At 45.3% G+C, this 27,980-nt stretch overlaps 1 protein-coding gene across 4 annotated transcripts in view; it reads left to right on the top strand.

Moving 5' to 3' along the window:
• babam2 (BRISC and BRCA1 A complex member 2) overlaps positions 1-27,980 on the top strand; it is a 97,023-nt gene that overhangs the window by 41,813 nt on the left and 27,230 nt on the right. For all 4 annotated transcript variants that reach the window (XM_079286647.1, XM_079286648.1, XM_079286649.1 and 1 more), the window contains exon 7: positions 21,395-21,504. In XM_079286647.1, the coding sequence (XP_079142773.1) occupies positions 21,395-21,504 (110 nt within the window). The remainder of the gene's footprint in view (positions 1-21,394; positions 21,505-27,980) is intronic.

Genomic DNA, 27,980 nt, shown 5'->3' with positions numbered 1-27,980 from the left:
GTCGATACGGTGCACAGCGCTGCTGTGTCATAAGCCCTGGATAGCAGGTCATCTTTGACCCGACATTGGGTCGAGGGCACCTGGCATCGGGCCTCAGAGTCTCCTCAGGGGAAACTATGATGGACGCAATAGTCATCTAATTGGCTGGCATACGTGCAAGGCCAGATTTGCCACCTCCTGCATGGTCTGATGTAAGGCGGGAGAGAGCGCTGGTGTCTCCAGCATGCATGCAACTCCCTCAGATATTCCTCGGAGGTAGGAACAGAAAAGGTGGTGAAGGCGGGAAGGCGCCTGAAGAAGGCACTCACAGGTGGATGTTCCAGCTGCTGTGTGCCAGCGCCATACAAATGACCAGGGTAGGTTGGGCTGGATTCAGCTGCCCTGACAAGAGGAGGTAGACCTCACGCATCAGGTGTTCCACTTCGGCAGGCCTAGCAGACCTTCCTGCTCAAGGCGTGATGCCGCAGGTCCTGCCTGGGTTCTCCGAGAGGCCCTGCCTCAGAAGCTCGAGGCTAAGGCAAGATGTCAGGGCCGTCCTCAGGCTGAAGAGGAGCTATACAGGTCCTACAGCCGGGAGAGTTTAACATGGCTGCGATTCTGGTGGAACCCTTGTCCCACTAGTTGATGCGGAAGTCCAAATCAGTCTGAGTGGGAGCGCTCTGCTGAATGTTGAGAGAACAGGCAGGGGGCAGTCAGAGGAGAGTGATCCTTCGGACACTCTTTACTTGGACAGCCACTGCGGATATTGGCTACTGTGGAAACAGACCCAAAGAAAACACTCTGCTAACTGTGATAGTTGTAATGCTACAAAGTTGATGGCCACAGCCCCATTATCAGCTTTGTTTAGCTAGTTTCCCACTGAGTTAACCTGAGCGGGGACGCTCTGTTAACTGTGACAGCCGTAACGCTATAAAGTTGATGGACACAGCCCTAGTATCAGCTTTGTTTAGCTAGTTTCCGACTGAGTTAACCTGAGCAGGGACACTCTGTTAACTGTGACAGCCGTAAGGCTACAAAGTTGATGGACGCCGTCCCAGCTAGCATCTCACCAAGTTAGCCTGAGTGAAGACACTGCTAACTGCGAATTACGTCCGATGTAAAGATTAAATCTCAATGGACACAACGCCAATGCCGATCTAGTCGATCTAGTATTTCACCAAGTTTGCCTGAGCAGGAACACTCTGCTAACTGTGATAGCCGTAACACTGTGAAGGGCGGGCCGACAGCGTAATTCTACGCTCTTGTTAGCGCGCCACTCGATTAACTAGAGCGGAATCGCTCTGCCAACCGTGGAAACAAACAACGGTTATAGAAAACAATGTTAATCGATCTTACCGATTGCTGTCATCACGACTTAGGTGGCCCTTATCAGACTGGTGACGACCGATGATAGGGGCGTCCACCAGTCCGGGGCCCAATGTCCGAACGGCGAACACACCGTTCCCTCCGAAGAGGGACAGGTCGTCGCAGCCTTTGGAGGGCGAGAGTACCGCAACTCCGACCGGTGGTCACAAGGCTACAGCGACGAGCTCTAATATGTCTTGATCGTAGACACATCCTTGTTTATGCTACCATGGTAGCTAACCTGCGTACCGAGAAGATGAAAAAGGACTGAACTCAGGATAACACCGGAACTTATAGACGACGGGGTCATCCGAGGTCACACGTGACTTTGTTGATATAAATATTCGACCTGCGCATGCGCGAGACGGAAGATATCTAGTGTAAAGCACTGCCTCTGGCGGTCAGTAAGGATGAAATAGAACCAGCGGTCCCTTGATATCAGCCTCACTAGTCAGGTTTCCCTCCAAATGTATCGCAAATTGTATCCGAGTTGGGAGAAAGTCAGCAAGAGAAAATGCAACTGAATGCTCCTTTCCATCCGATAACATTAAGAGATGAACAGGAATTGTTTCATCTCTTGACTCTCCTACAGCTGTATCAGAGCTTTATAAATGCTAATCCAAACTGAGCGTTTCTTACTGATAATAGTAAAAAACCCGCGAGGAGTGGCTTTCACTGTGAAGCAGGAACAGGAAATGCAAAGTATTTGTTGCAGAGGTTCGAACCGACAGTGAATTCGACGCACCAGTTTTCCTTGTGTTGTATTTCTGATCTGATATCACCACTAACCAGAGGTATCGCCAAATCAACCAGGACTTTAGGATCTTAAGTATTACAGCATTGAAGTATCATGGATATAATAATATGTGTGGATGTGGCTTGTTTGTGTAAAGAGGACAGATTGAATGACCATTCACATTTTCATAACACATCTTGTGTCATTAGGAAAATACATCATTTCAGCATTTTAACAATTGAGACTTAGCTAAGTCCCGACCCTCAAACACAGATTTGCCAATCACAGAATAGCATCGACCAGCTCTGACCAGGGTCCGACAACTATGTGGCTCTGCTCCACAGCCTCCATGCATTGTTTCACATTATTTTTTATTGTCAGACTGGTTTAGTGGATTTTGAGCTCGTCATGGTTAAACGTTGTGTAATAGTGATACTAGTTACCTGGAGAGGTAAAACAGTTCTACGTGAAAACCGGTGGAGCTAACATTAGCAAAGTATGTTAGCACATCATTAACTAACATTAGCACGTCTATGCTATGCTAGCTCCAGAAGGTATACTGAACGTCTACACAGTGTGTAAACACCTGCCCAGCTTCACAGGAACAGTGTTCTTTCATTTCATTGTCTTCTGTCTGGATCACCAGGTGATGAGACTTTCAGACTGTGATCTGTAGCTTTAGCTTCTGTCTTTATCTTTTTAACCTGATTTAACCGCTCAAACAGTTTGACATCCTCGATACAGTTTATCCTTCAAACGCATATTGTTGACTCTTCTGCTTTTTTCTGAAATTACATTTGTTGGTTTTCCTAAAACTAGATAATATTTCATCAGAGAGGGCAGTTAGTGACATTGTGGGCTCCATGGTAACTCTGACAACTTAACGGCAAGCAACCGGGAGTCGCAAAATCTGTCCTTATAAATAAGGTCTTTGCTGAATTGTTCAGTTTTTTAAAAGTCCACCTTGAAGAACCCACAAGTTTGCTAGCCATGATTAGAAAGCAGGACATTGAGACTGAATGTACTTGTGGTTTATTGATAGAGGTCTGTAATTGTCAGTAATTGAGCCTTCTTGTTGGCGGTCCAGACCTTTGTATCTGGTTTGTCTTCTTCATAAGCTCTCTGGATTTGAGAACCCCGCTGTGATTACTACCAGGTGGTTTAACATCTGGTACTCTGGTAACTCTGGTAACATCTGGTACACCACTTTCAGCTCTCTGAGAAAATGTCACACAAAGTTAAAGGGAGTCTGGATGAAGTTGCCCATGTTAACAGTAACATGCTTTCATCTCACTTATGATCCCAGACTGTCACGAAGAATGCACAGCACAGTCATACTTTCCCTTTGTGGGCATAGCGCTGAAATCAAAGAGCACCTGTGTACTAGCGTGTTAACAAAGGATGTTTGGGGGTAACTGTCACAGACGCACACAGGGTTATATCATGTTTTTAATCATGAGTGCATGTGACTGGTCTCTGAGGCCTCCGTGAAAAAACACCTGTTGTAGTGAAAGCATTTGATTCATATTGCAGCTGCATCGATAAGACTGCAAAGATGAAAAGTTAGTTAATAAGTTGTGCAATGACCTTTGTGACCCTGTGTACTCTTTAAGTTTCCAGGGTCCCCACTTAGTTGCATCACCTAAAAGCAGATCCCTGTCTCAAATGATATGTATGATGTGCTAGAGCAGCGGTTCCCAAACTTTTTAGGCCGCGCACCCCCTTCTACATCCCGACCGGGTTCGCGCGCACCCCCCCCCCCCCCCCCCTTAATAAAAAAAAATAAAAAAAAGAAGCAACAGAGCCTTTTAAGCCTTCATAGCCGTCATTTATAGACCCAACACATGAATGAGACTCCAGTTGTTTTGGGCTGTTTTGTAACTCCTCCAATTTCGATATAAACAATGTAAGGGGCTTTTGACTTGCACTGGCATGCTTGGTGTTCAGGTGGTAACGTAAATAAGAGGGTTTCAGACAGCTGTTAGCCAGAACCTCACTGCACACCACGCACTGTGGCTTTGGGCAATCTGCGTTGCCAATCCAAGTGAAGCCCAGACACAGATACTTTTCATCATATTTCCTCTTTTTTTCCCCAGTCTGATGCTCACTCTCGTTTCCTCTTTTTTCACCTTGACTCCGCGATGGGCCGATGTGCTCCCGATTTGTCTGTGCTATCCCTTCCTCCTTTTCGGTCTCCTCCGTCTCATCTTCCTCTGACTCTGGCTCGATTTCTTCTCCCGGTCTCTCCCCAACGCACCTCTCCGTTCCCCTCGCCTCCGATTCCTCTCTCTCTCTCTGTCCCTCTCCTCTTTTACAACTGATAGCTTCAGATGTCCCACCTGACAGTTTTTAAATTAAAATTACATTTTTTTTTTATATTTAATATTATTACACCATCAGACCGCCATTACACTTTTCCTCTCGCGCACCCCCTAGAGGCAGCTCGCGCACCCCACTTTGGGAATCCCTGTGCTAGAGGGATCTGTTGTTATTAGACAAAATGAACTGCCCTCAAATTCGGTATATTTTCCTCCTTCCGCAACCTCTCCCTTTCCGGTGGAAAATATTTAACTGTTATGTGTCATGCCATGTTGATATAATTTTTGTTAAAGGTTCCCTATTGAGAGCATATTTATTGCATCCACGCCGCTCTCAACATGGCAACAGCTGAGCAGACAGTGAGAAGCTGACGGTGCAAACAGCGCAAACAACGGCAATAGTGCTGACAGAGCTAATTCAGACAGTAACTGAACAACAGCTGCTAGTAAAGACAACAAGGTCAGCAACACCTGTAATCAGTTCTCCATGTTGAATTAACCTGGTAGTCGATCGGTAATGAATGTTATTGTTTGTGATAGATTGGTCACGTGATAGGAATGTGACGAATCAGGGAATGACACGTCATGACTGTTAAGAACCAATCAAGTAGCGAACGGGGGTGTGGGCGTCATCGTTTCCAAATGTGTCCGTTTTCGACCGTCCACACGAAGACGCAACCCCAGAGTTTTCAAACTCCTCCGTTGTCGGTGCTCGAAAACGGCGACGTAGTGTGGACGCTCAGTGTAAACGTAGCAAAACATGTGTGTATTTAAATGGGAACGGAGGAGTGCGGGCGTGGCCTGAGAGTTCGTGTGTGGGTGACATTGGGGCTGTGCCTGAGAAAACATTACGAGAGAAGTTCTCTGGAAGTGCCAGTTGTATGGAAATGTCCTGGGTATGTCGAAAAATAGTTTGTAGTAAATCTTTGATAAAAGTCTAAAATATGGAGTTGTTTCAGCCCTCCTCTTGTGATGCAGTTCTGTATTAGCATGCAGTGAACCACACTGTGCTATCATACTGATCTTACCGGCATTAGTGCGAGGTCACTATAACTTACTGCACAGTGTGACTCCATGGAACAGCCTGGAATAGGTTATGACTGGACATGCAGACAGCTGGATGTACTGTAACATTCGGCTGAATCATAAAAATAGAACGCCCATGCAAACCAGAAAGTATCCATGCTCGAGTAAATTTAAAACATATACACAATCAATTGGAACATTAAACAAACAGGACATGACACATAATACAGCAGTATATCACTTATGCTTTAGCAAAAAGAAGTGTGTGGGCATATGCAGGCTGTGCTGAATACACATTGTCCTGACTTTCTTTGCACCTGTCAGGGCGGCTTGAGTACGAGGAGTGGATCCTCGTTCTGTTTGTTCACCAAACACTCACGCGAGGAGGCAGATGTAAACATGCAACAACAGTTGCATGTTCCAGCCTTTACTGGAACATCCAGATAGCACATGCAAATGTGAAACAGCCATATTTAAGTAGCATTGTTTATTGCACCTCTGCTGTTCCTGCTTTCACGTCAGACTGTCCTTCATGACAGAGAGGGATGTTGGTTGGACATTGAAGAGGCTGGCTGTTTTGCAGGTTGAAGTCCAACCAGCTTGAGCAGTCCAGAGCTCACAACTAAACCAGAGGCACATTCTTACTTATGTCAGTCCTGGAAAATGGAAGTCAATGATTGGTGACTTTGTCATTCTTGTTAGTATCAGACGGCAACCTCCTGTTCTGGAAAGTGACGCCAATGCGGAAGTGCCTTAAGCTTGCATTAGTTCTGATGGCCAGCAGGGGGCGCTTCCTCTGATTGCATAGAAGTCTATGAGAAAATGACTCTATTTCTCTCTTGATTTATTACTTCGGTAAACATTGTAAACATGAGTTTATGGTCTCAATCTCTAGTTTCAAGTCTTCAATACAGCATGATGTTCATTAAATAAATTATGATCCAATTCGAGTCAAATAAACCGTAAAGCGGAGTATGATTTAGGGCGGGGCTACCTTGTGATTGACAGGTCCATGTTTTCGTCTTACAACTTTCACAACCCTTACACAGTGTGTTTTCAGTTTATGAAAGTTAATTGTAACATTTTAGTCGCCTAAAAGTTTGTCACTTCTGGTTCCTAGAAACCAAGATGGCGACGGCCAAAAACCAAGTTTGCGGTGGCTAAAATGCCGAACTCGAGGCATAAAAACAGTTGTCCACAAACCAATAGGTGACATCACGGGGATTCATCCACTTCTTATTTACAGTCGATGGTTAATACAGTGATATCGCATCATTTTCAGCATTGCTGCATCTATTCAGAACATAGAAAAAGTGTGAATAAAGGGAAGTGGAAAACCGTCAGAGGGGTCGGTTTGGATACAGATGGAAACGTCCTTTAGTGTCGTACGTCCTCCCCTCCGTCAGTGCACTTCCATCCACTGACCCATCACTCGCGGCAACAACCCCTGGTGCTGCATTGACAGCCCGGTTGTCAGAAAGGTCGTGCCCCAGGGTGGAGGAGTCAGGCATTCTCCTTCATCTCTTGTTGTGACACATGACTAGTGGCACCAGATCCCGGCCACAAGACGAGGTGGTTTGCAACAACGTGAGCTCCTTGACCTTTTAATTTCTTTCACCTTCTCCCGGCTTTGTGACAGCCCCCATCTCCTCGCTGCTCCCATCTCCTCGCCGCTCCCTCCTGTTTCTGTTTTTCTTTGGGTTTTTTTCTTTTTCTGTTTCCCAATCTTACGTACAGCGCTGCCATATTAGGCTCGTAATCCTCATCAGAGAATTCATCAGAGACACCTCCGTGCCCTCACATCCCATCGATGCACTTTGCCTGTCTAGTCTTGCCTCATCATATCATAACTAGGTGTGGGACCATATGCAGTGACTAATGCCACAGAATGCCTCTGACGCCGGTGAATTTATAATTGTTTGCACATGATAAACAACATATTTCTCACTGTAACTGAGTCATCCCTCGCCTCATGATGTCATGGCAAACATGCAATCAGGCAGCATATTTGCTCAGTATGTCTCTCAATGGTGGTGACACCATGTTTTTTTTTATTGGTAGTTTTGTTCCTTTTGGCTGTTTTGTATGTTTGTTTTCACAGTGTCTTGTGTGCATATGCTGAAAACGTACAGTAAATGCAGTGGCTGTTGGATTTTCTTTCACTTTTAGACCAAGGATTGTCGAAGTGGGGTTTGGGGACCCCCTGCGGTTCGTGGCACTCTGCCATAGGGTCCGTGAAAGATTTTCAGATTTATTCATTAAAATGATCATGATATTTTCATATATAACCTTAATCTTCACATGGCCAAGACTATAGACGTGTTAAAAATAGGCTTATCTCAAATTACTCCAAGGGACATGCAGTTCTGCTCTTTACTTAAGAAGCGTTTCCATTTCTGCCTGTTGGAAAGAAAAAAAAGGAAAAGAGCCCACCCCCCTTTACTGATGTTCTTTACATCCCCATGACTGCATATAAATAAAACAGCCATCTTCCCTATCAGGAACTGATGAAATGTCAGGTGCCTTTTATAGAAGACATGTAACATAGGATACTTCTGTCACCCCCCCCCCCCCCCCCCCCCCCCTTTTGAAGCGTGGAAGTAAATGGCAAAAGATTATTTAGGGAGATGAAGGACAGCACCTCAGCATACTGCGGGGTCGGTGAATTAAAGAGAAATCACAGCCTCAGGAGGGGCGCTTAGAGAGCACGGAGCTCAAATCCACTCCCTAATGCTCCAGTGAACTCAACGTGACTCCCTGATACCAAAGGTCAGTCCGCCTCCTTTTCTGCCTCGGCAAATCTGCGATCCGCAATCACCCAACCCCGAAACCCCACCTCCCCCATAACCACCCACACCGCGCCTCCAAACGAAAGATTCCCACCCACCTGCTTGTACCCCCAGCTGAGCATCAGAGGTTTCCAGCATTACAGTCTCAGGAGAACCGCCCCCCCCATCCTCCGACTGTTCCTCCACCGCCCCACACTTCTCCACGCCTCCATGGATTTACTTCTATCTGGCCTACTTTCCGCCTTCGCTTTACATCAAGTTGTACACTATCTATATGTGTTTGTTTTTTTCTGTAACACCTCCAAATGTTCTTCTTCCTAATCCTTTGTTTTTCTGACTTCAACCCTGATGTTATTCAGCTTTCATTGAATGCTCAATTCCTTGTCCTTCTGCGCGCTTTGTACCGCCTTCTGTAGGCTTTTTATTAACACATTGGTGGCTTCAGGGGGAAATTGTGTCTCTATATGTTGCCTGTCTGTGCTCATGTGTCTTGGCCTTTGCTTACCCTTGGCTTACCAATGACTTGAGGAAAAAGCCCCACAATAACAAAGAATCTGACTTTCTGCTCAAGTGTTCCTTCTGCGTCTTCCTTTTCACTTCTCCAAAGTGATGTACAAAAGCTCAAAGAAGACACATCATGCTCATTGCCATGTTGATACTTGTATTTTGGCTTTCTACTAGAGAATGTTTATGTGCTTTAATGTTTAAAAAAAACATTCACTTTCCTTTAGAAAATAAACAGGTCTGCTCTGATTGGCGTACTTTTGTTATTTTACACACTATTATTACCTTCTTTTTTTTGCCCTGAGCTGATGTCCACCCTACATTACTAACATCGCAGTAATTCTCGGGTGACTTTTTAACCTCGTTCTAAAAATAGACTGTAAATTCACATTTTAAAGCTGACATTTGAAAAAGAAAAACAGTCCATCTGTGCAGAAAGAGTTTTGGCAAACTGATAATTTGATTATTATTCATTTACTGGTAAAAGATAAGTAGATTCAATGAGGAATTTCAATTGTTTCAGATTTAATGAGTGGATTCAGTACATTGGATGAAATGCTATCAAACCCCAACCCTAATTGCAAAGCCTCAAAAGAATAGGCAGGCTGCATGATGTAGCATAATGCCTCCCTGTCTCTTGTTGCGTCCCAAATACGCCCCACGCTTTAAAGTTCTCTCTTATTTAAGTCAGTTAACCCCTTTCTCTCGTGCATACTGTATTTAAAAAAGAGAGAGAGAGATGCAATGATAACATTTCTTTAGATAAATAATGTAATAATGTAAGCTTAGAGCCCTGCATCTGTTATATTCAAAGAAATGTTGCAATATTATTTATCCCATGATTCTAACCAGTACATGTGTTAGATACTCACTCAATCTTCTTGGACTAACTATAAGGAGGATACTGTTGTTGAGATGTTTTGTCTCGCGAGGCTCACTCGTGGTACTGCAGGTTACAGCTGCATGGTAACACAGTTAAGACAACAGTGCCATCACTGTCCATCGTAACAAACATCAAGCTGATGTTACTGTTCTATTCAGTACGCTTCGTTCAGCAACACCTCTCAGAAGTTAGAAATACGTGCTGTTTTATTTTAGGTTCATTTTAAATTGACGAATACAATGCAAATTGTACCTTCAAATGGAGAACACTTTCAAACCAGATGAGCAATATCTTTTTCCCTCACATAGCATGGACCAATAGGCAGTGTGTGCATGTTGAAATGCAGTAAATGGCTTTATTTCACGGTTATTTAGGTCCCGGATGGGGGTAAGGGGCTGCAGTGGTTCAAATGACCTGATTAGTCTCATTAACGGCACAGTGGGACAAAAACACCCTGCAACACTGCCAGTGAAGCAATATTAATCCAATTACAATCATCACCCCCAGAAAATGCCACAATGCCCAGTGTGTTAGGCCCTCCGCTCCAAGTCCGGCCTTTTTCAGATGAAAGTTTGCAGCGAGTGCTCGTGTTGTTTTTACATGTAAAACTAGGAGGAAAAAAAGAATTTGATTGATTAAAGATTTTGCACACGACGCCGTCACCACACGGTCTGGAAGTCAGATGGCACTTGACTTCTAGGTCACCCCGTGTTGTGTCATCAGCGCGAACATACGTGCATTCGTTCATTTCTCGAAACACACAGGCATGCAGTTATCCACATGCAAACACATACTTGAGTCACCCTTGTGGCTTCCAGCCCCAAGCGTCACACACACTCTCTGTGTTTGCACAGGCAGTACAGCGAAGGCCAGATCGCTGCGGTGACATGCTATTAGTGACACACTATCAGTGACACTTGGCCACAGACGGACATATGACTCGCGTCGCAGTGGCGTATGTATTGGTCATCTGCCAGTTATTGTTGCAAAGAATTGCGGAGAGAAGTGGAGCAGCGAAATAGTAAAAACCAAAATCCCATGTGTTTGATCCAAACTTTTTAGACTGCTCGGCATTATTGCAGAAAGGTGTGCTCTCAAATGTTAGCATCTTTTCCCATTTCATTCCATGCATTGTTATGTTGCCTCTATTGACTCATGTTGACTGTGCAGTTGGCCCAGCTGGTTGTATTAAGCTATAGTTCACCCATGGTTATGACTCAGTAATAGGTGTCTCATTCCATCTCATTTCCAAGCAGCGGAGGCTAGGTGTGGGTTGTTGGGGCGGAGACGCCACTGGTGAGGTATTTTGCAACATTGCACTTGTGACTTGTTTCCAGTTGTTACAGCTTCCTTTGTCTCTGTTATGCATGTCTGCAGTGCCTTTTTGATCGTCCACTATCTTTCAATGAGGTTAATAACTGAGAAAGCTTGGCCCCTTAGACCGTAGTGTTGGTGAATTGGAGATGCTGTTTTTCCATCAAAGTTACTCTTTTGTCCCATTATTTCCTTGCTCACCATTACTAACTAACTTGTTGTTGTTTCGAAGGAACCTCTGCGTTATTGCTGCTGCGGTGAAATTTCAAAGGCCTGCTCAAAATTGGAAACACAGCTGCTAACGTTTTCTTTGTAAGCTTGTGTCAACCGTCCTGCCGTTTCCACTTAAAATTGTTCTTTCTACTGTTCTCATGTACTGTCTGTACTTACAGCTCGAAAAATGAATGCATCATGATTTGTAGGTAAACCACGTAATCAAATGAACTTTTGAATCGTCAAATATTCAGGTCCAGCCTTACTTCTTTGATCCCAGCTCACAATCTTTTCTGAAGTTGCCTAACCAACAATGTTTGTGCAAGTGCACTGATCACCTCTGTTGCAGGACATTCATATGAAAACGCACGAAAAATAACTAAATAACTTAGTGTAAGATGTCATACGAACTGCTCAATGAGGGTTGTTGAGAGACAATAATTGCAAAGGCACATGATCAACATTTCTGTTTGGCACTCTATATCAATACCGCATTTATTTGAAAAGTATTAATGGGCACCACTCTACACTCTATTTCCCAAATCTTGAATCTGAATTAAGAAGATTACAAAATAGAAGGAACTTTTACTCTATAATGTGCTTCAGACTGCAGACGGTATGGCTGCATTCACTAAACCAATTAACTTGGGAACATTCTGGAAGGTTAGTATTTGTTGCCACACCCCATCACACTAAGACTTGCATGCTCCACAGAGAGAGGCACGCACAGTATATTCCCATTCTTTTCAGTTTGCAAACACACCCCGTGCACAAAGCTTTTGTGGCTGCAGCAACAGGGCAGTGGTTAGGTGTGTTTGGGTCCTGTTCTACCCACACGGTTGCAGGTGGAGCATGTGTGCTCTGTAATCTCTCGCCCGTTGTCCTCGTGCCAAAGTTGAGCCCTGGCACGGGGCGCAACTATGTGGTTGACGCAAAGTTGCCTGGCTAATCATCTACCACGGCTGTCTTACATTAGTTTGTTGGAATGGAGAGTTTAAGAAAGAGAGGGAAAGGCGTGGGATAGGTCAGATATTACAGAAGAGGACGTTAGGTCCTCTTGGACATGCATGCCAATTTGGGTTGCAGTGACTTGTGCTTACGCTTGCATGTTCTGTTTTTTGAGACGGAGGGAGCGGGATCATCATGGCCCCTGGAGTACACCACATCTCTGCTCATCCCCTCCCCACAAGCAGCAGCTCCACATCATTAGGAACAATATCCTCAACTCTTGTTCTCAATCAGAACATTTCATGTCATGCAATGAGACATTTTGGCAGCTGCCACCTTGACCCTGTGCTTACCGCCCTCAGGGTGCGATGGCGTATGTCTCTGTCAAACTTGTGAAAATGCTGGCACAAATGTATAATTCAGTATGTCACTTTATTCTGTTGTAGGACTCCAAGTATTATTTAGCATGTTGTACTAGCTGATGGTTGTGCTTATGCTTTCTTCAAGGCTTTTGACATTGAACGTGGAAGATGCATTTTAGTGCTGCTATGTGATGAGTTTCAACATGTCTAACAGAACATTGAAATGTTTTGTTGGAAGAATTGCAACGTCTGGAAAGTGAATGGAAAAAAAATCTCCTGAGTAATGAGCCCCTGTAGTTTAAATTGTGCTTGAGTTTGTATTTGGAGCCATTATTGGATTACACCAATGTTTGTTTTCATGGAACCAAACAGGTTAGGTGAGAAAGCGATCCAAGCTAGCTTTGATCACCAAGTGAAGATCCGGTGTTCCTCAAAATGTTCTACCTGAATTGCAGCCACTGCCTTGTACTCTTTGTGTGTCCAGCACATGTACAAGTGCACTTTAAGCTGCTCGCCTAGAAGCTGGACATGTCCTTGCACAACAACCCTGCTGTCAGTCAAGTGGCCCCATTAAGTTGGGCATGACATTTAAAGTTGGGCGAAGAAGGCGGACAAAGTGCCCTTACCTCCTCCGTACCAGCCCTGCAGTGGAGCCCCCGTGTAGCGTTTGCAGATGACTGTGTTTATGTGTGTTGCGACTTTGGCCAGACTTGGTCTGGCATAAGGACAGCTGTCACATCTCCAACCTGTCACATGCGACACAGAGGAGATGCCGGGGCATCGGGAGACACAAGGAAGAAGGGCCTGTGCATTTGTGCGTGTTCGTGAACGCATGTGACTGAAAGAGTAAGGAGGATGGAGGACGCGGGGTGGTGGTGGCGGCCACGTGAATGGGTTTGACTCGGAGGCACCCTCTAACCTTGATGTCCACGCACACATGCTCGTGCATACTCCTCGCCCGCTTTCTTAAATCCAGTCCTTGAGCAGTTGAGTCAAATCCCCCCAGGACCATGTAGTAAATACTGCTTTAACATCCATCCCCCCTCATCCGGCCCAGGCCATTTCAGTGCTCATTACTTACCAATGAAGAAGTCTCTTCATTAAGGTCCTGCCTGTGGCCTGTTGGGCAGGAGCCTTTTTTAAAGCTGCTTCTCTACTAACTCAGTTGCCCTTGAGTGTATTTGGTTAAACGGGCTTAAGATGTGTATATGTGCACATTAACAGCCATTTGGGAGCTTTTATTTCATTACAAAGTGAAGCACTCTTTTGTTCCAATTTAAGTAATGGTTTCAAGGCAGGCAGGTTAAAAGGTCAATTTATGTTCTCATTAGGCTATCTTTCCACAACTTCCTGTATTTTGGGAGAAGAAAATCATGAGAGAGTTTTTAAATGCCTCTAAATTACTACCGCACTGCTAGGACACCACTTCAGCACACTGTGTACTCCATAACCAAAACCAGCTGTGAAGTAAAGCATTTGTATTGGCCCTATACACTTTAATTTACTTTAAACATGCCACTTCAAGGAGCATGAAAAAAGTTTTGCCATAAAATGGGATCATGAAATTTGAGCAGTGCAAAATCTTCAGAGACAAACATATTTCTTTCACTCTCAGCAAGTTGTTTTTTTAAGCATTTCTTTTTAAATCGTAGCAATTGGACAGTCGCAAATGACTGGTCTCTCTATTTCTCTTAGACTCTGTTGAAACGCTGAACTGTTTTATCACCCAATGTTTAGTCAAAGTTCTCTCATTGACTGATGTTCTATCGCCAGTGCTTAACCTTAACCATTAGAGGCCAATGACTAACCTTAACCATTAGAGGCCAATGACTAACCTTAACCATTAGAGGCCAATGACTAACCTTAACCATTAGAGGCCAATGACTAACCTTAACCATTAGAGGCCAATGACTAACATTAACTATTAGAGGCCAATGACTAACCTTAACTATTAGAGGCCAATGACTAACATTAACTATTAGAGGCCAATAACTAATCTTAACCATTGTAGGCCAATGACTAACCTTAACTATTAGAGGCCAATGACTAACCTTAACCATTGTAGGCCAATGACTAACCTTAACTATTAGAGGCCAATGACTAACCTTAACCATTAGAGGCCAATGACTAACCTTAACCATTAGAGGCCAATGACTAACCTTAACCATTGGAGGTCAATGACTAACCTTAACTATTGGAGGTCAGTGCCTAACCGTAAACATTGGAGGTCAGTACTTTACCTTTAACCAACCTTAATCATTTACCTTAACGAACCTTAACGATTCAAGGTAAATGCCTAACTATAACCGTCTTGGGAGAGTTTCTCAAATTGAGGGTTAACATTTAGACACAACCCATTCACCAGCTCCAAATTTTTATTTGTCCAGTAGTTTTTGTATTTTAAGAATATACCAGAAAAACTCATTTGTGTTTGCGCTAATTAGCATATTAGCATGCTAAAATTTTAGCTCAAGATTGTGAACATGGTAAACATTATAGGTGGTGAACATAATTTCTAATGTTACTGATGTTAGCATTTATCTCTAAGCACAGCTTTGTGACTGCATGAGAATGACTTTAAGTACAGCCTCACAGAGCCAATAATGTGGCTGTAGATTCTTACTCTTTTTTTAAATGCTATTTCATTAGAGGCTCATACACTGGAAGAGATTACTGGTGATCAAACCTGACTCAGTGTATATGTGCTACTTACCAATTTTATATAAAAGTTTGTGAAATAAACATGTAAAGTTATACTTAACAAGGCCAAAAAGAATATTTTCATCTACAAAGCTTCAGCTCCTTTGCTGTTTCGTTTCATGCCACATTAGCTTCAAGCACATTTATTTAGAATGGCATGAGCAAAAAGTTAAAGGGTCTGCATTTAGTTTGTTTCATTGATGCAATATGACTTGTGACAGCCCTTCGCTGTCTGCTGGGATGAGATGAGTCTGAATTATTTCACAAAAAGGCTCTCCCTTCAACAGCGCCTTTAGTCCGACCGAAACGGGGGATTGGTCCACTGCAGCCCGTACAGAGCTGCCCTATGTTCCTCTCCTGGCCTTCTCACCTTCCTGTTGGGTCTCATCTGTCTGTTTGCTCTGTCCCAGTCCAAAGCGAGCACCCATTAAATCACCTATAAAGATGAGAATGGGACTTGACAGCTACAAACTGGAGCAAAACAATCTTTTCCCAAACCCCCACCTCCACCCTAGCCGCACATCCCCACGCCTGTTCCTATCTGTCCCATATCGTCAGCGGCTGAAGCCGCGAGCGCTGCTGTGGGACAGAGAGCAGTTCTTGTTTACTGATGCACACTGTATTGATGTGAGCTGATTCCATCAGGCAACACTTTTGGATGCCACACAGCCCGCTGTCTTTCACTGCCTCCCTTCTACTCTTTATGTCTTTACCCCCTAATGTATCTGCCCGACAAGTCAGACTGCATGATAGTCAGCAGAGCTGCAGCCATTGTTGTGACTGTTGATATCTGCGTGTGCTTCTGTATAAATTCACTGTGGATTTAGTTTATTTAGGTCCAATACATTTGTATCCCATGCTACAATAATGTTATGTTAATTTAATTGTTTTCTTTCTTTAATGGTCAGTCTTTAGATTACATGCAGAAAAATTAATTCCACTCCGCTTGGAGAGGAAATGTGCACTGAAGGAATCTATTTTTCCACCCACTCACGTGTTTTTTTTCTCAAACCAACGGTCAGTTTGGTTTTGTGATCAGCAGAGCGTGTGTAATCGGTTAATGAGCTCGATCACGTTTCAGGCAGCCATGCTGCAAACTGGTTGCGCTGTGCCTCTGTCCATCATGTGTGGTGGTTAGATTTCCTCTCACCACGGCAGGGAGCGATTATAACAAATGGATGAGTTCAAACCATCTGTAAGACATTTGAATAACGCCGCCGAGCCTCTGTCGGGAGAGAGAGAACCCAGAATGGTACTTGATGTGGAATTGCACTCACAATGACAGTGCCTGAGAAGTAGCGATGCTCGAGGAAAAACATCACAGAATGAGAAATTAGAACCTTGGAGAGACAGACGAGGTTTGCAGCGAGCAGCTCCGGGTGGCCTCTGCATCCATCTCACACATGACTTCATTGGTGCTCCCAGTCATCAGCTCAGCCGCGTAGTGCAGCTGTTGACGCTAATGTGGCATGAAACGAAACAGATGTTTCTTCTGGTGTCTTTCCTCTTCTCCATCGCCTTCAATATTTTGGGACTTGCCCACTTGTTGTGCACACATAGAAGATTGTGATCCCCAGGGTTGGGTTTAAATCAAATCTTAATACTGTATTAAATCGGAATCCTTTCAGATCTCTCAGAAAATTAGGGTTTCATCTTCGACAACTTGGAAATTGAAATAGCTTAAATAGCTTATTTTATGGATACGTGACTACCTTGAAACTTGTAACAATCTCCTCCCTAAAAGTCTTTCTCCCACACCATAGATTGTACATAGTAAATATGTATATATAAAAGTGAACATTGTTGTCGCCTATTGGTTTGTGGACTGTGGTTTTGAAGCTTCCATCCATCCATTTTCCTCCGCTTATCCGGGGTCGGGTCGCGGTGGCAGCAGGCCAAGCAGGCTGACCCAGACCTCCCTCTCACCGGCAACATGTTCCAGCTCATTCTGGGGGATCCCGAGGCGTTCCCAGGCCAGCTGGGAGATGTAATCTCTCCAGCGTGTTCTGGGTCTTCCCCGGGGTCTCTTCCCAGTTGGACGTGCCTGGAAAACCTCTAGTGGGAGGCGTCCAGGAGGCATCCTAATTAGATGCCCGAACCACCTCAGCTGACTCCTTTCGACGCGATGGAGTAGCGGCTCGACTCAAAGCTCCCTCCTGATGACCGAATTCCTTACCCTATCTCTTATGCTGCGTTCACACCGGTCGCGTTGATTTTTTGACGCACTGCAAAATCGCATCCAACGCGCCGCCGGTCGTGTTCACACCAAACGCCGCAAAATCGCGTAGCGCCGGAGAGGGGGCGTGGTTTATCGACTGGAAGCCGTTCACCTGGCCATCATTTCTTTCCGCTTTCAACCGTATAAGGAAAAAGGATAATTGCTGCTTTGTACGTGTTGTGGAAGTCCCTCAAACGTCGGAATGCCAAACGCCGTCATGTCTGGTTCATAATATTGTTCAGAGGAGCTCCGTGGATTGTATCGAGCTGTATTCACTGTGTCTAGCAAGCCACCGGTCGCTGTTTACTACAGCTGTAGGAACACAACATAAACTGATTTGGCTGTGATTCAACGGAAAATAAACCGACAAAAAGGGACTCCGAAATATCTACGTAAAGATGCCGATTTGTACTTGTCTTCTCCGACAAAAAGGGACTCCGAAATAACTACGTAATGATACCGATTTGTAGGCTACTTGTCTTCTCAATGGAGCTCTGATGGATCGGTGCTAGGCTATGCTAACATCGTAGCAGCTCCACCAGCACTCAATAACGTCATGTAGACGTAAATACGGCAGCATCTATTCATTGTTTGTACCGTATGGTTTACACACACATGTATACACATAGTTTGGTCCGGTCTCTATTGATATGAGGATATGAGGCTCTGGGTGAACACAGACTGCTACAGGATTTATTTCCTGTGTTTATTTCCTGTCAGTGATGACCAGGGGAGCAACTCAACGCTGATAGGCTATCGTGTCACAGCGTCACGCGATTATTTTGCAGAAGTTGAAAAATTTCAACTTGCGCGTTGGCGATTTTGCGGCGTCCAACGCAAAAACGCGTCCTACGCGCCGCGCCATCGCAAAATCGCGGCACGCCAGTCTCATCGCGTCTGTGCATATACTTTGTATGTAATCTCGACGCACGTCAAAAAATCAACGTGACCGGTGTGAACGCAGCATAAGGCTGAGCCCGGCCACCCTACGGAGGAAACTCATTTCGGCCGCTTGTAGCCGCGACCTTGTCCTTTCGGTCACGACCCAGAGTTCGTGACCATAGGTGAGGGCAGGAACGTAGGCCGAGTGGTAAATTGAGAGCTTTGCCTTCCGGCTCAGCTCCCTCTTCACCAAGACGGTCCGGTGCAGCGCCTGCTTTACTGCTGCAGCCGCACCGATCCGCCTGTCGATCTCTCGCTCGAAAGTCTTCTCCAAGTCCACAAAGCACATGTAGACTGGTTGGGCAAACTCCCAGAACCCCTCCAGTAGTCTTGCGAGGGTAAAGAGCTGGTCCACTGTTCCACGGCCGGGACAGAATCGCACTGCTCCTCTTGAATCTGAGGTTCGACAAGCGGTCGGAGCCTCCTTTCCAGCACCCTGGCATAAGCCTTCCCCGGGAGGCTGAGTAGTATGATACCCCGGTAGTTCGAGCACACTCTCCGGTCCCCCTTTTTGAAGATGGGAACCACCACCCTGGTCTGCCATTCCATGGGCACTGATCCCGACCCCCATGCGACATTGAAGAGGCGTGTCAGCCAGGACAGCCCAACTATGTCCAGCGCTTTCAGCATCTCAGGGCGGATCTCATCCACCCCCGGCGCCTTGCCACCAAGGAGCTTTTTAACTACCTCAGCGACCTCTGCCAAGGATATGAGTGAGCCTCCCCCTAGGTCCTCAGGCGCTGCCTCCTCTGCAGAGGACATGTTGGTCGGGTTTAGGAGTTCCTCAAAGTGCTCTTTCCACCGCCCGACGATGTCCTCCATCCGGGTTAGCATTCCCCCCGCCCCCCCCCCCCCCCTGCTGAGAACAGCCTGGGGTAAGCCCTGCCGTCGGAGCCGTCGGATGGTTTGCTAGAACCTCCTTGAGGCCAACCAAAAGTCCTTCTCCATGGCCTCCCCGAACTCCTCCCATGCCCGAGTTTTAGCATTTGCGACCACCGCAGCTGCAGCCCTTCTGGCCTGCCAGCTGCTTCAGGAGACCCCTGGGCCAACCAGGCCTTGAAGGTCTCCTTCAGCTTGACTGCTTCCCTCACCTCCGGTGTCCACCACCGGGTTCTCGGGTTGCCGCCACGACAGGCACCGATGACCTTCCGGCCACAGCTCCTAGCGGCTGCGTCCACAATAGAGGCTTTGAACATTGTCCATTCAGATTCCGTGTCCCCAACCCCCCTCGGGATGTGTGAGAAGTTCTTCTGGAGGTGGGAGTTAAAGACCTCCCAGACAGGGTCCTCCGCCAGATGTTCCCAGTTCACCCTCACTACACGTTTGGGCTTTCCGGGTCTTTCCAACCGGGGCCCCTGCCATCTGATCCAACTCACCACCAGGTGGTGATCAGTTGACAGCTCTGCTCCTCTCCTCACCCGAATGTCCAAGACATACGGCCGCAAATCAAATGATACGATTACAAAGTCGATCATTGATCTCCGGCCTAAGGTGTTCTGGTACCAGGTACACTTATGAGCCACCTTATGTTCAAACATGGTGTTCGTTATGGCCAAACCGTGGCAAGCACAGAAGTCCAATAACGAAACACCATTCGGGTTCAGATCGGGCAAGCCATTCCTCCCAATCACCCACTGCCAGGTCTCTCCGTCATTGCCCACGTGAGCGTTGAAGTCCCCCAGGAGAACTATGGAGTCGGTAGGCGGCGCCCTTTCCAGGACCCCTCCCACCGACTCCAAGAAGGCCGGATACTCCGAACTGCTGTTTGGTGCATAAGCACAAACCACAGTCGGAGCCTTGCTCCCCGCAACCCGTAGGCGCATGGAGGCGACCCTCTCGTTCTCCGGGGAGAACTCGAACACAGCGGCGCTCAGGCGGGGGCTTGTGAGTATCCCCACTCCCGCCCGGCGCCTCTCACCCTGGGCAACTCTAGAAAAGGACAAAGTCCAACCCCTCTCCAGGAGCTTGGTTCCAGAGCCAACGCTGTGTGTGGAGGTGAGTCCAACTATATCTAGCTGGTATTGCTGCACCAGCTCTGGCTCTTTCCCTGCTAGCGAGGTGACGTTCCACGTCCCTAGAGCTAGTCTATGCTGCCGGCGATCGGCATGCCCAAGCCTCCCCCCTGACCCACCGCCCGGTCTGCATTGCACCTGACCCGGCCACCAGACGCTCGCCTACGAGCTCCCCTCTTGGGTCTGGCTCCAGGAGGGTGCCCCGGTTTCCCTGGTCCGGGCGAGGTGGCTGAAGTCCGTGGGCTACTTATCATAAGGGTCGTTTTGAACCGCTCTTAGTCTGGGTTCTCCCCTGAAACATGTTTGCCTCGGGAGACCCTACCAGGGGCTAATGCCCCGGACAACATAGCTCCCAGGATCACTGAGCCACTCAAACTCCTCCACCACGTTAAGGTGGCGATTTGCGGTTTTGAAGCTTTGAGTTAATCATTTTGGCTGTTGCCATCTTGTTTTTTTTATAACCAGTGAATAAAAGTGACCATATTTGGACTGCAATAAAGTGACGAAGAAACGCCGTATACGACTCTGGTAGCGGTAGCAACCTGTCAATCACAAGGTAGTCCCGCCCTAAATCATACTCTGCTTTATGGTCTGTTTGACTCTAAATGGACCATAGTTTACTCAATGAACATCATGCTGTATTGAAGAAGACTTGAAACTGGAGATTGAGACCATAAACTCATGTTTACAATGTTTACTGAGGTAATAAATCAAGAGAGAAGTAGAGTAATTTTCTCTGATGACCAAGCGAGAAAAAGTAGGCAGGCGTAAATTCAAGTGCTCATTTTGTTTATACAAACAAGTGTGCACCATTAAAGAAACAGAAAAAAGACTTTGAGTAGAAGAAACGCCTAGGGTCCTGTGGTCTCGAATTCAGTGTGGACTGTTACATTTAGTACGATAGAAGTTTATCCGTTATGTCCGACAAACTAGTTCACTTCATGCAAACCCCAGTCCACAACTCGCAACGATCCCAGTGCAGGCTGTGGCTATGTAAATGAGTCCCAGCTTCATACCAATGGTGTTCTGCCTATAGATAGTGGTTTTACCGAGTAACATTACCAACCTGGCTTTGTCTTCCTCAGGACACAGCGGTGGACCCTGGAGAGGATGTGGCCCTTCTCTCAGTGAGCTTTGAGGATGCTGAGGCCACCCAAGTCTTCCCAAAACTCTACCTCTCCCCCAGCATTGAACAGTAAGCACACCACATATACAATGCATATGTTTCTGTTGTTCCTATCAGTTAATTCAGTTTTGATGGAGATCGTGATTTTTTTTTTTTGTCACACCACAATATCAAGACAGCAGATTTGATCAAATTTTGGGACCCTAACAACCTTAAAGTTAAACATTGAGTGTGAATCAACTGGATTCATCCCCATGTAAACTGAGATTATAACCTGTTTAGAAAAGGTTGATGTTATGTGCTCATAGGTGGTTTCACGATTTCAATCTAAATGGAATGATGATGCTACAATCATTTGTGTACTGTGTCACTTTGTCCGTGAAATGAGTCTGTCATTAATACCTTTCATTATACAGCCACTACGTATACGTAAAAGCATTGTATTTATTGATGCAGGATTCATTTTCCTTTTAGAATTACAATTCGACAAATAATCACAAACAATTTTGAAGTAAAGACATATTTCACTTTTTTCTGACATTTTATGCACCGAACGATTAATCTTGAAAATAGTCTGGAGATGGGTCGATAATGGAAAATAACCGTTAGTCGCCGCTGTATTGTCCTTAGATCAGACACATTCCCACAGTGTGAGGGGACGATGAAAAGTTAGTTGTAGTAACTCACTAGTAAAGAAAAGATACCTTTAGAGCCACAGGGCCCCCACTCACTCCGCCTCCCATTTCCAGGTTGCTTAAGAGGTAGTCGACGGATTAGTGCGATTGTGCTGAGAATCTCGCGCCATATTATGTCATTGTGAATAATCCCACATCCCAGTGTCTGCACTCATCAGTCGGTTCCTCAAAAACAACAAGGGAAGAACAAAAAAAAAACTAGATGGATGACACACAGCGTCTGAGCTCGGGATGACTGGATGTCTGCGAACATCTGGGGTGTTAACAGTACAGAGACGGAGTGTGTGTGTGTGTGTGTGTGTGTGTGTGTGTGTGTGTGTGTGTGTGTGTGTGTGTGTGTGTGTGTGTGTGTGTGTGTGTGTGTGTGTGTGTGTGTGTGTGTGTGTGTGTGTATGCAGGATTGTATGCAATGCTTTCTGTGAGTCTGTGGGCACTGTGTGAGTGGGTACTTCAGCAGTGTGCGTATTCTCTTTGTTCAAATCCACTTTGTTTTTGTCTTGCTAGATTTAGCGTGCGCGTTTGTGTGCATTTGCCACTTTACATTTGAATGTGTGTGTCTGTGTGTGCGGATGAGTGTGTGTTCAGATCATGCATGCTCGTGTTTTTTTTTTACATCCCAAATATATGTGTCTGTTTTCATGTGTTTGTGTCCGTACACCAGTATTTGAATAGGCTCTAACACAACGTGTGTGTGTGTGTGTGTGTGTGTGTGTGTGTGTGTGTGTGTGTGTGTGTGTGTGTGTGTGTGTGTGTGTGTGTGTGTGTGTGTGTGTGTGTGTGTGTGTGTGTGTGTGTGTGTGTGTGTGTGCGTGCGGGCGGGCGTGTGAGACAGAGCCAGGTATGGGCCCACTCTGACCTCAGGGCCCCACGGTCTGGGCCTTCGTGCTCGGAATAATCTCAGGCTGATGTTTATTTACAAGCACACGCCCCGTCGCACAAGGTTAAGAGCCACCACACCTCCACTACTACCACTCTCTCTCCCTCTCTCTCTTCTTCTCGCTCTCTCCCATCCTGCCAACGTTCCTATTTCATCCTCGTCTCCCATGCTCCTCTGTGGCTCCTCTCTGTTTTGTCCCCCTCCCTTCTTCTATCGCCTGCCGTTTTCATCCCATGTTTTTTTTGCAAATTACATATCTGTCGCTCTCATTTACGGTGCGTATTCACTTATCTCTTACTCTCCAGCACAAGCGCTAATGCAGATACACACACGCACACACAGGCGCTCCTCCTCTCCCAATGTATAAAGAATAAACTGTGACAGGATCCATGCAGCAACAGCAACACAATATCCTAATGACACCAACACAGAGGTCACGTGCTTGTCCTACATGATCCTTATTTGTTGTCCTCCCCGTGCTGTGCATGTGTTAGAGCAACACGAGAGAGAGAGAGAGAGAGAGAGCTGTATCTCCTTTTGATCTACTAACCTTGATGTAGCACAACCTCAAAGATGTTTCATTTTATGTTGTTTTTTTAAATGTCTTAAGTGACGGCGTCTCCTTGGAAACATGGCGGAAGCATGAAGTGCAGAGGCACGATTACAGGTTGTGATTTAGAAACAAATGAATTGGACAGCCGTTTGCGTGCTCTTTGTTTTGTGATGATCCATGAAGTTGGGCTCTTGATAAAGCACTTTTTAAAGCTAACACTTGATAAAGCTAACGCCGGCTAAATTAAACCATCACAAATACAACGACGCGGGGTTGTATTTCTGTCCGTCGCAACTGTTTTTTTAATTACACTGTAATTGTTCTTTTGTCAGTCAAAACAGACACAGACCTGCTGGAGATGGCAGATTTAGCTAACGCTAATTAGCTAATTTCATTTTTTATTTATTTATAAAAACTGTAAATATTTGTTTTTCTTTTTATATGCTAAAAAAATATGTTATTGGACAGGTTAATTCTCAAAATAGCCGTTAGTTGCAGCCCGAGTATGAAGCTCTGATGACAAAGAACCCATCTTTAGGATCTATGCTGACATTCTTATTTTGGCTCTCTGTGGCTGACGTGTGCAGAGCATTCTTGGTTGCTATGTTCTTAGCGAGGAACGTGCTCTTCTGACGGACACCTCTGCACAGAGCATCCACTTGGTTCCAGAGGCTTTCACCCAGAGTGCTGTTGCGGTTGTTGAAAAATTGCTGAAAAGCCCTGTGTTTGTTCAACCTGTGCGTGAACATTGCATATGTCTGCACGTTTTTATGATGGAGCTGCATGTGTGTGTGAGAGGGAGACTGACTCCTCACCATGACTCTAGACCAGAGTGCCACCCCCCCCAGTTGCGTGAGGAGAACAGACAGAAGGAGGCTAAAGGCATGTAGAAGTGGAGAGCAGGAAGCTATGGGGATGGAGAGGGGTGGGGGAGGAGCTATAGAACAAACCCTTCCTCATCTAAACCCCTTTAAGAAACATTTTAAAAAATGCAGAGGCTTAACCGTGCCGTGCCAAAGCCAAGCTCTCGTTTACCGTCCCTCTTCTCCTGTTGCCTCTTTTGTCTTGCAAGATATCTGTACATATCAAGGCCGTGCATGAATATGCTCCGCTTGCATGCCTTTTGTGCACCTTTTTTGTCAGCTGTGTGGGAGTGTGTTAATTCATGACCCAGGGTGGAAAAAAAGAAAAATGTATGTCTTCTTCACCGTTGTTTGAAAACAAACGCTTGCATGTGTTGCATTTACTGTGGATGTTACTTTATTTAGCATGCGGATGTGTTGGCGCGGATCTGCTCGTCCGTGTCCTCGTCCTCGCTGACCCTCGTTAGTCTTCTGTTCGTGGCCCTGCCCGCCGCCTCTGTGTTGGCTCCAGTGAAGAGGAAAGCCTCGTTTTGTTGCACGTCCTTTCTGCCTTTTGATAGACGGCGACATTCAGGAGCTTCCTGCGTTAACCCGAGCTTCCACGAATGTTCACAATGTCACATAATGCTAGAATGAAATTCACATCAAGACGGCTTAGGGTATTGTTTAAATCAGCTCTCGTCTTACGAGATGGTGAAAGTAGCAGCAGCTGTGGACAACTCCAGAAATTGGCTCAGCTTTTTTTTTCGTTGGCACCGCTGGATTTCAGTGTTGGTACAGGCTGTCGTAGGAACTCCATCTATTCAGCGTCCAAATGTTCGGAGGTTCTTTATGTCGGCAATCCTCCTGTCATTCCAACTCTTACAAAAAAGAAAAATGACAGGAAGGATGATCGATTGTCTTTGCATTCAGCCTCCATCTGTCCACACTATTCCTCCTATACCCACAACAGGGGGCACACTCTGGACCTAATCATCACCAAAGGTGTAAACATTTCCAAGGTTGCTGTGACTGATGTTGCACTCTCTGATCATTTCTGTGTTTTCTTTGAGAGTGCAATCTCCTTGCACACAAATGTCCAAACCAAGGTTGTGACAAAGCGTTACATCTCTGAAAACACCAATGAACTATTTATTCAGAAGTTCTCCTCCACACCAGCCCTCTCTTGCCTCTCAGTCAATGAGCTTGTAGATGGCTTCAATTTTAAAGTTAAAAATATTATTGATGCCATTGCACCCACTAAAGTGAAGGTTGTCTCGGGTAAGCAAAGATCTCCTTGGAGAAATGCTACGCTGGTCAAAATAGAGAAACGAGAGTGTCGGAAAGCTGAGCGCAGGTGGCGAAAAACTAATCTCCAGGTTCACTGTGACATCTATAAAGAGAGACTTCGCAATTATAATTTGGAACTTAGAAATGCAAGGCAGTCATTCTTCTCCGACATCATAACCAAAAACAAGAACAATACACGCGCCTTATTTGCTACCGTCGACAGGCTAACAAACCCTCCAGTGTCGGTAGCTGCTGAGCTCCAATCCACTTGGGCATGCAATCAATTTGCCTCCTTTTTTACTGACAAAATTCAGAAAATTAGACAAGCAGTCAGTGCCTCCACACCAACCACAGGATATGTGTTGTCCCGATCTCTGAATAACATCCATTCAAATATCATGACACAATTTCATTCAATCGACCGCAGAAGCCTAGAAGACATTATACAACATCTGAAGTCATCCTCCTGCTGCTTGGATATTCTACCAACACACTTTTTCAAAAATATTTCAAACTGCATGACCACTGATCTCTTACAAATTGTAAACACATCCCTTCTCTCAGGTGTCTTCCCACAAGCCCTAAAAACTGCAGTTATTAAACCACTCCTAAAGAAAGCTAGTTTAGACTCCGCAACGATGAAAAATTATAGGCCAATATCAAACCTCCCATTTTTAAGTAAAATAATTGAAAAAGCGGTTTTCCAACAGCTGACCAACTTCTTGACCGTAAATAACTGCTTTGATGCTTTCCAGTCAGGCTTTCGACAGCACCACAGCACTGAAACTGCTCTTGTTACTAGATCTCAGTGCTGCATTCGACACGGTCGACCATGCCATACTCCTAGAAAGACAAAAAATCTTGGTGGGACTCTCTGGCACAGCACTTAACTGGTTTGAATCCTACTTGAAGAGCCGAGAATACTTTGTGTCTGTAGCTGATTACACATCAGAGCTGACTAAAATGACATGTGGTGTTCCCCAAGGTTCAATACTGGGGCCTCCTCTGTTCAACATCTACATGCTTCCACTAGCTCAGATTATGGAAAACAACAAAGTGTGTTATCATAATTATGCAGACGACACACAAATCTACATAACTATGTCACCAGGGGACTATAATCCCATACAATGGCTGGGTAACTGCATTGAAAAAATCAACAACTGGATGTGCCAGAATTTTCTTCAATTAAACAAAGATAAAACAGAAGTAATTGTTTTTGGTACCAAGGACGAACAATTGAAAATCACCGCTCAGCTTCAGTCACTGATGTTAAAACCCACAAACCAAGCCAGAAATCTAGGTGTAGTTATGGATTCAGATCTCAACCTGAACAGCCATATCAAGACAATTACAAAATCAGCCTACTATCACCTGAAGAATATATCAAGGATTAGAGGATTTATGTCTCAACAGGATTTGGAAAAACTTGTCCACGCATTTATCTTCAGCAGACTGGACTACTGTAACGGTGTGTTTACAGGTCTCTGTAAAAAATCCGTCAGAAAGCTGCAGCTCGAGTCCTCACTAAGACCAGGAGGATGGACCACATCACTCCAGTTCTGTTTTTCTGCTCCGCATATCTGGAACAAAGTCCCAGAAAGCTGCAGGTCTGCTGAGACCCTCAGCTCATTTAAATCAAGATTGAAGACTTTTCTGTTTGCTGCTGCCTTTAATTTAACCACATTCAATTCATATATCAATCAATTTCCTGCATTTCTGCATTTTACTACTGCATTTTATTTCTTACACTGTTTTTTAATTGTTTTTAAATCTCCTTTTCTTTTGCCTTGTGTTTTGATGCTTTTAATGGTTTTATGTGAAGCACTTTGAATTACCTTGTTGTTGAAATGTGCGAAACAAATAAACTTGCCTTGCCTATACTGCTAGCTTGTCAATGTACAGTGCGTTTTAATTCACCTTTTACCAGTTTAACCCTCACCTTCCCTAATTTGGAATCCTTAGAGCTACAGAGGACTGTTTGCTCCGCACACACACACTCAGCCACATTGTTTTGGAAGTAAAATAAAACACATCTCTTCGTATCGCTGTATGTGTTTACGGTGCAGCCAAACAAAATACTTTTATTTTGGCACTACTGGATTTCAGACATTCAGTCATATCAACTGCATGTAGTCTCTGTCAATATCTCCGTCATTCTATCTTTCTATCTGCACACTTTCACATGCCTGCTCCCTGTCTCTCTTCTCTCCATCCTTCTCCATTTTTATTTTTTTTTATTTTTCCATCACTCCCTCTCCTCTGCTGATCCCTCTGGCTGATCCTCA

Source organism: Melanostigma gelatinosum, assembly GCF_949748355.1.
Source record: "Melanostigma gelatinosum genome assembly, chromosome: 16".
NCBI classification, from domain to species: Eukaryota; Metazoa; Chordata; class Actinopteri; order Perciformes; family Zoarcidae; genus Melanostigma; species Melanostigma gelatinosum.
This window is presented reverse-complemented; position numbering and strand designations above follow the sequence as displayed.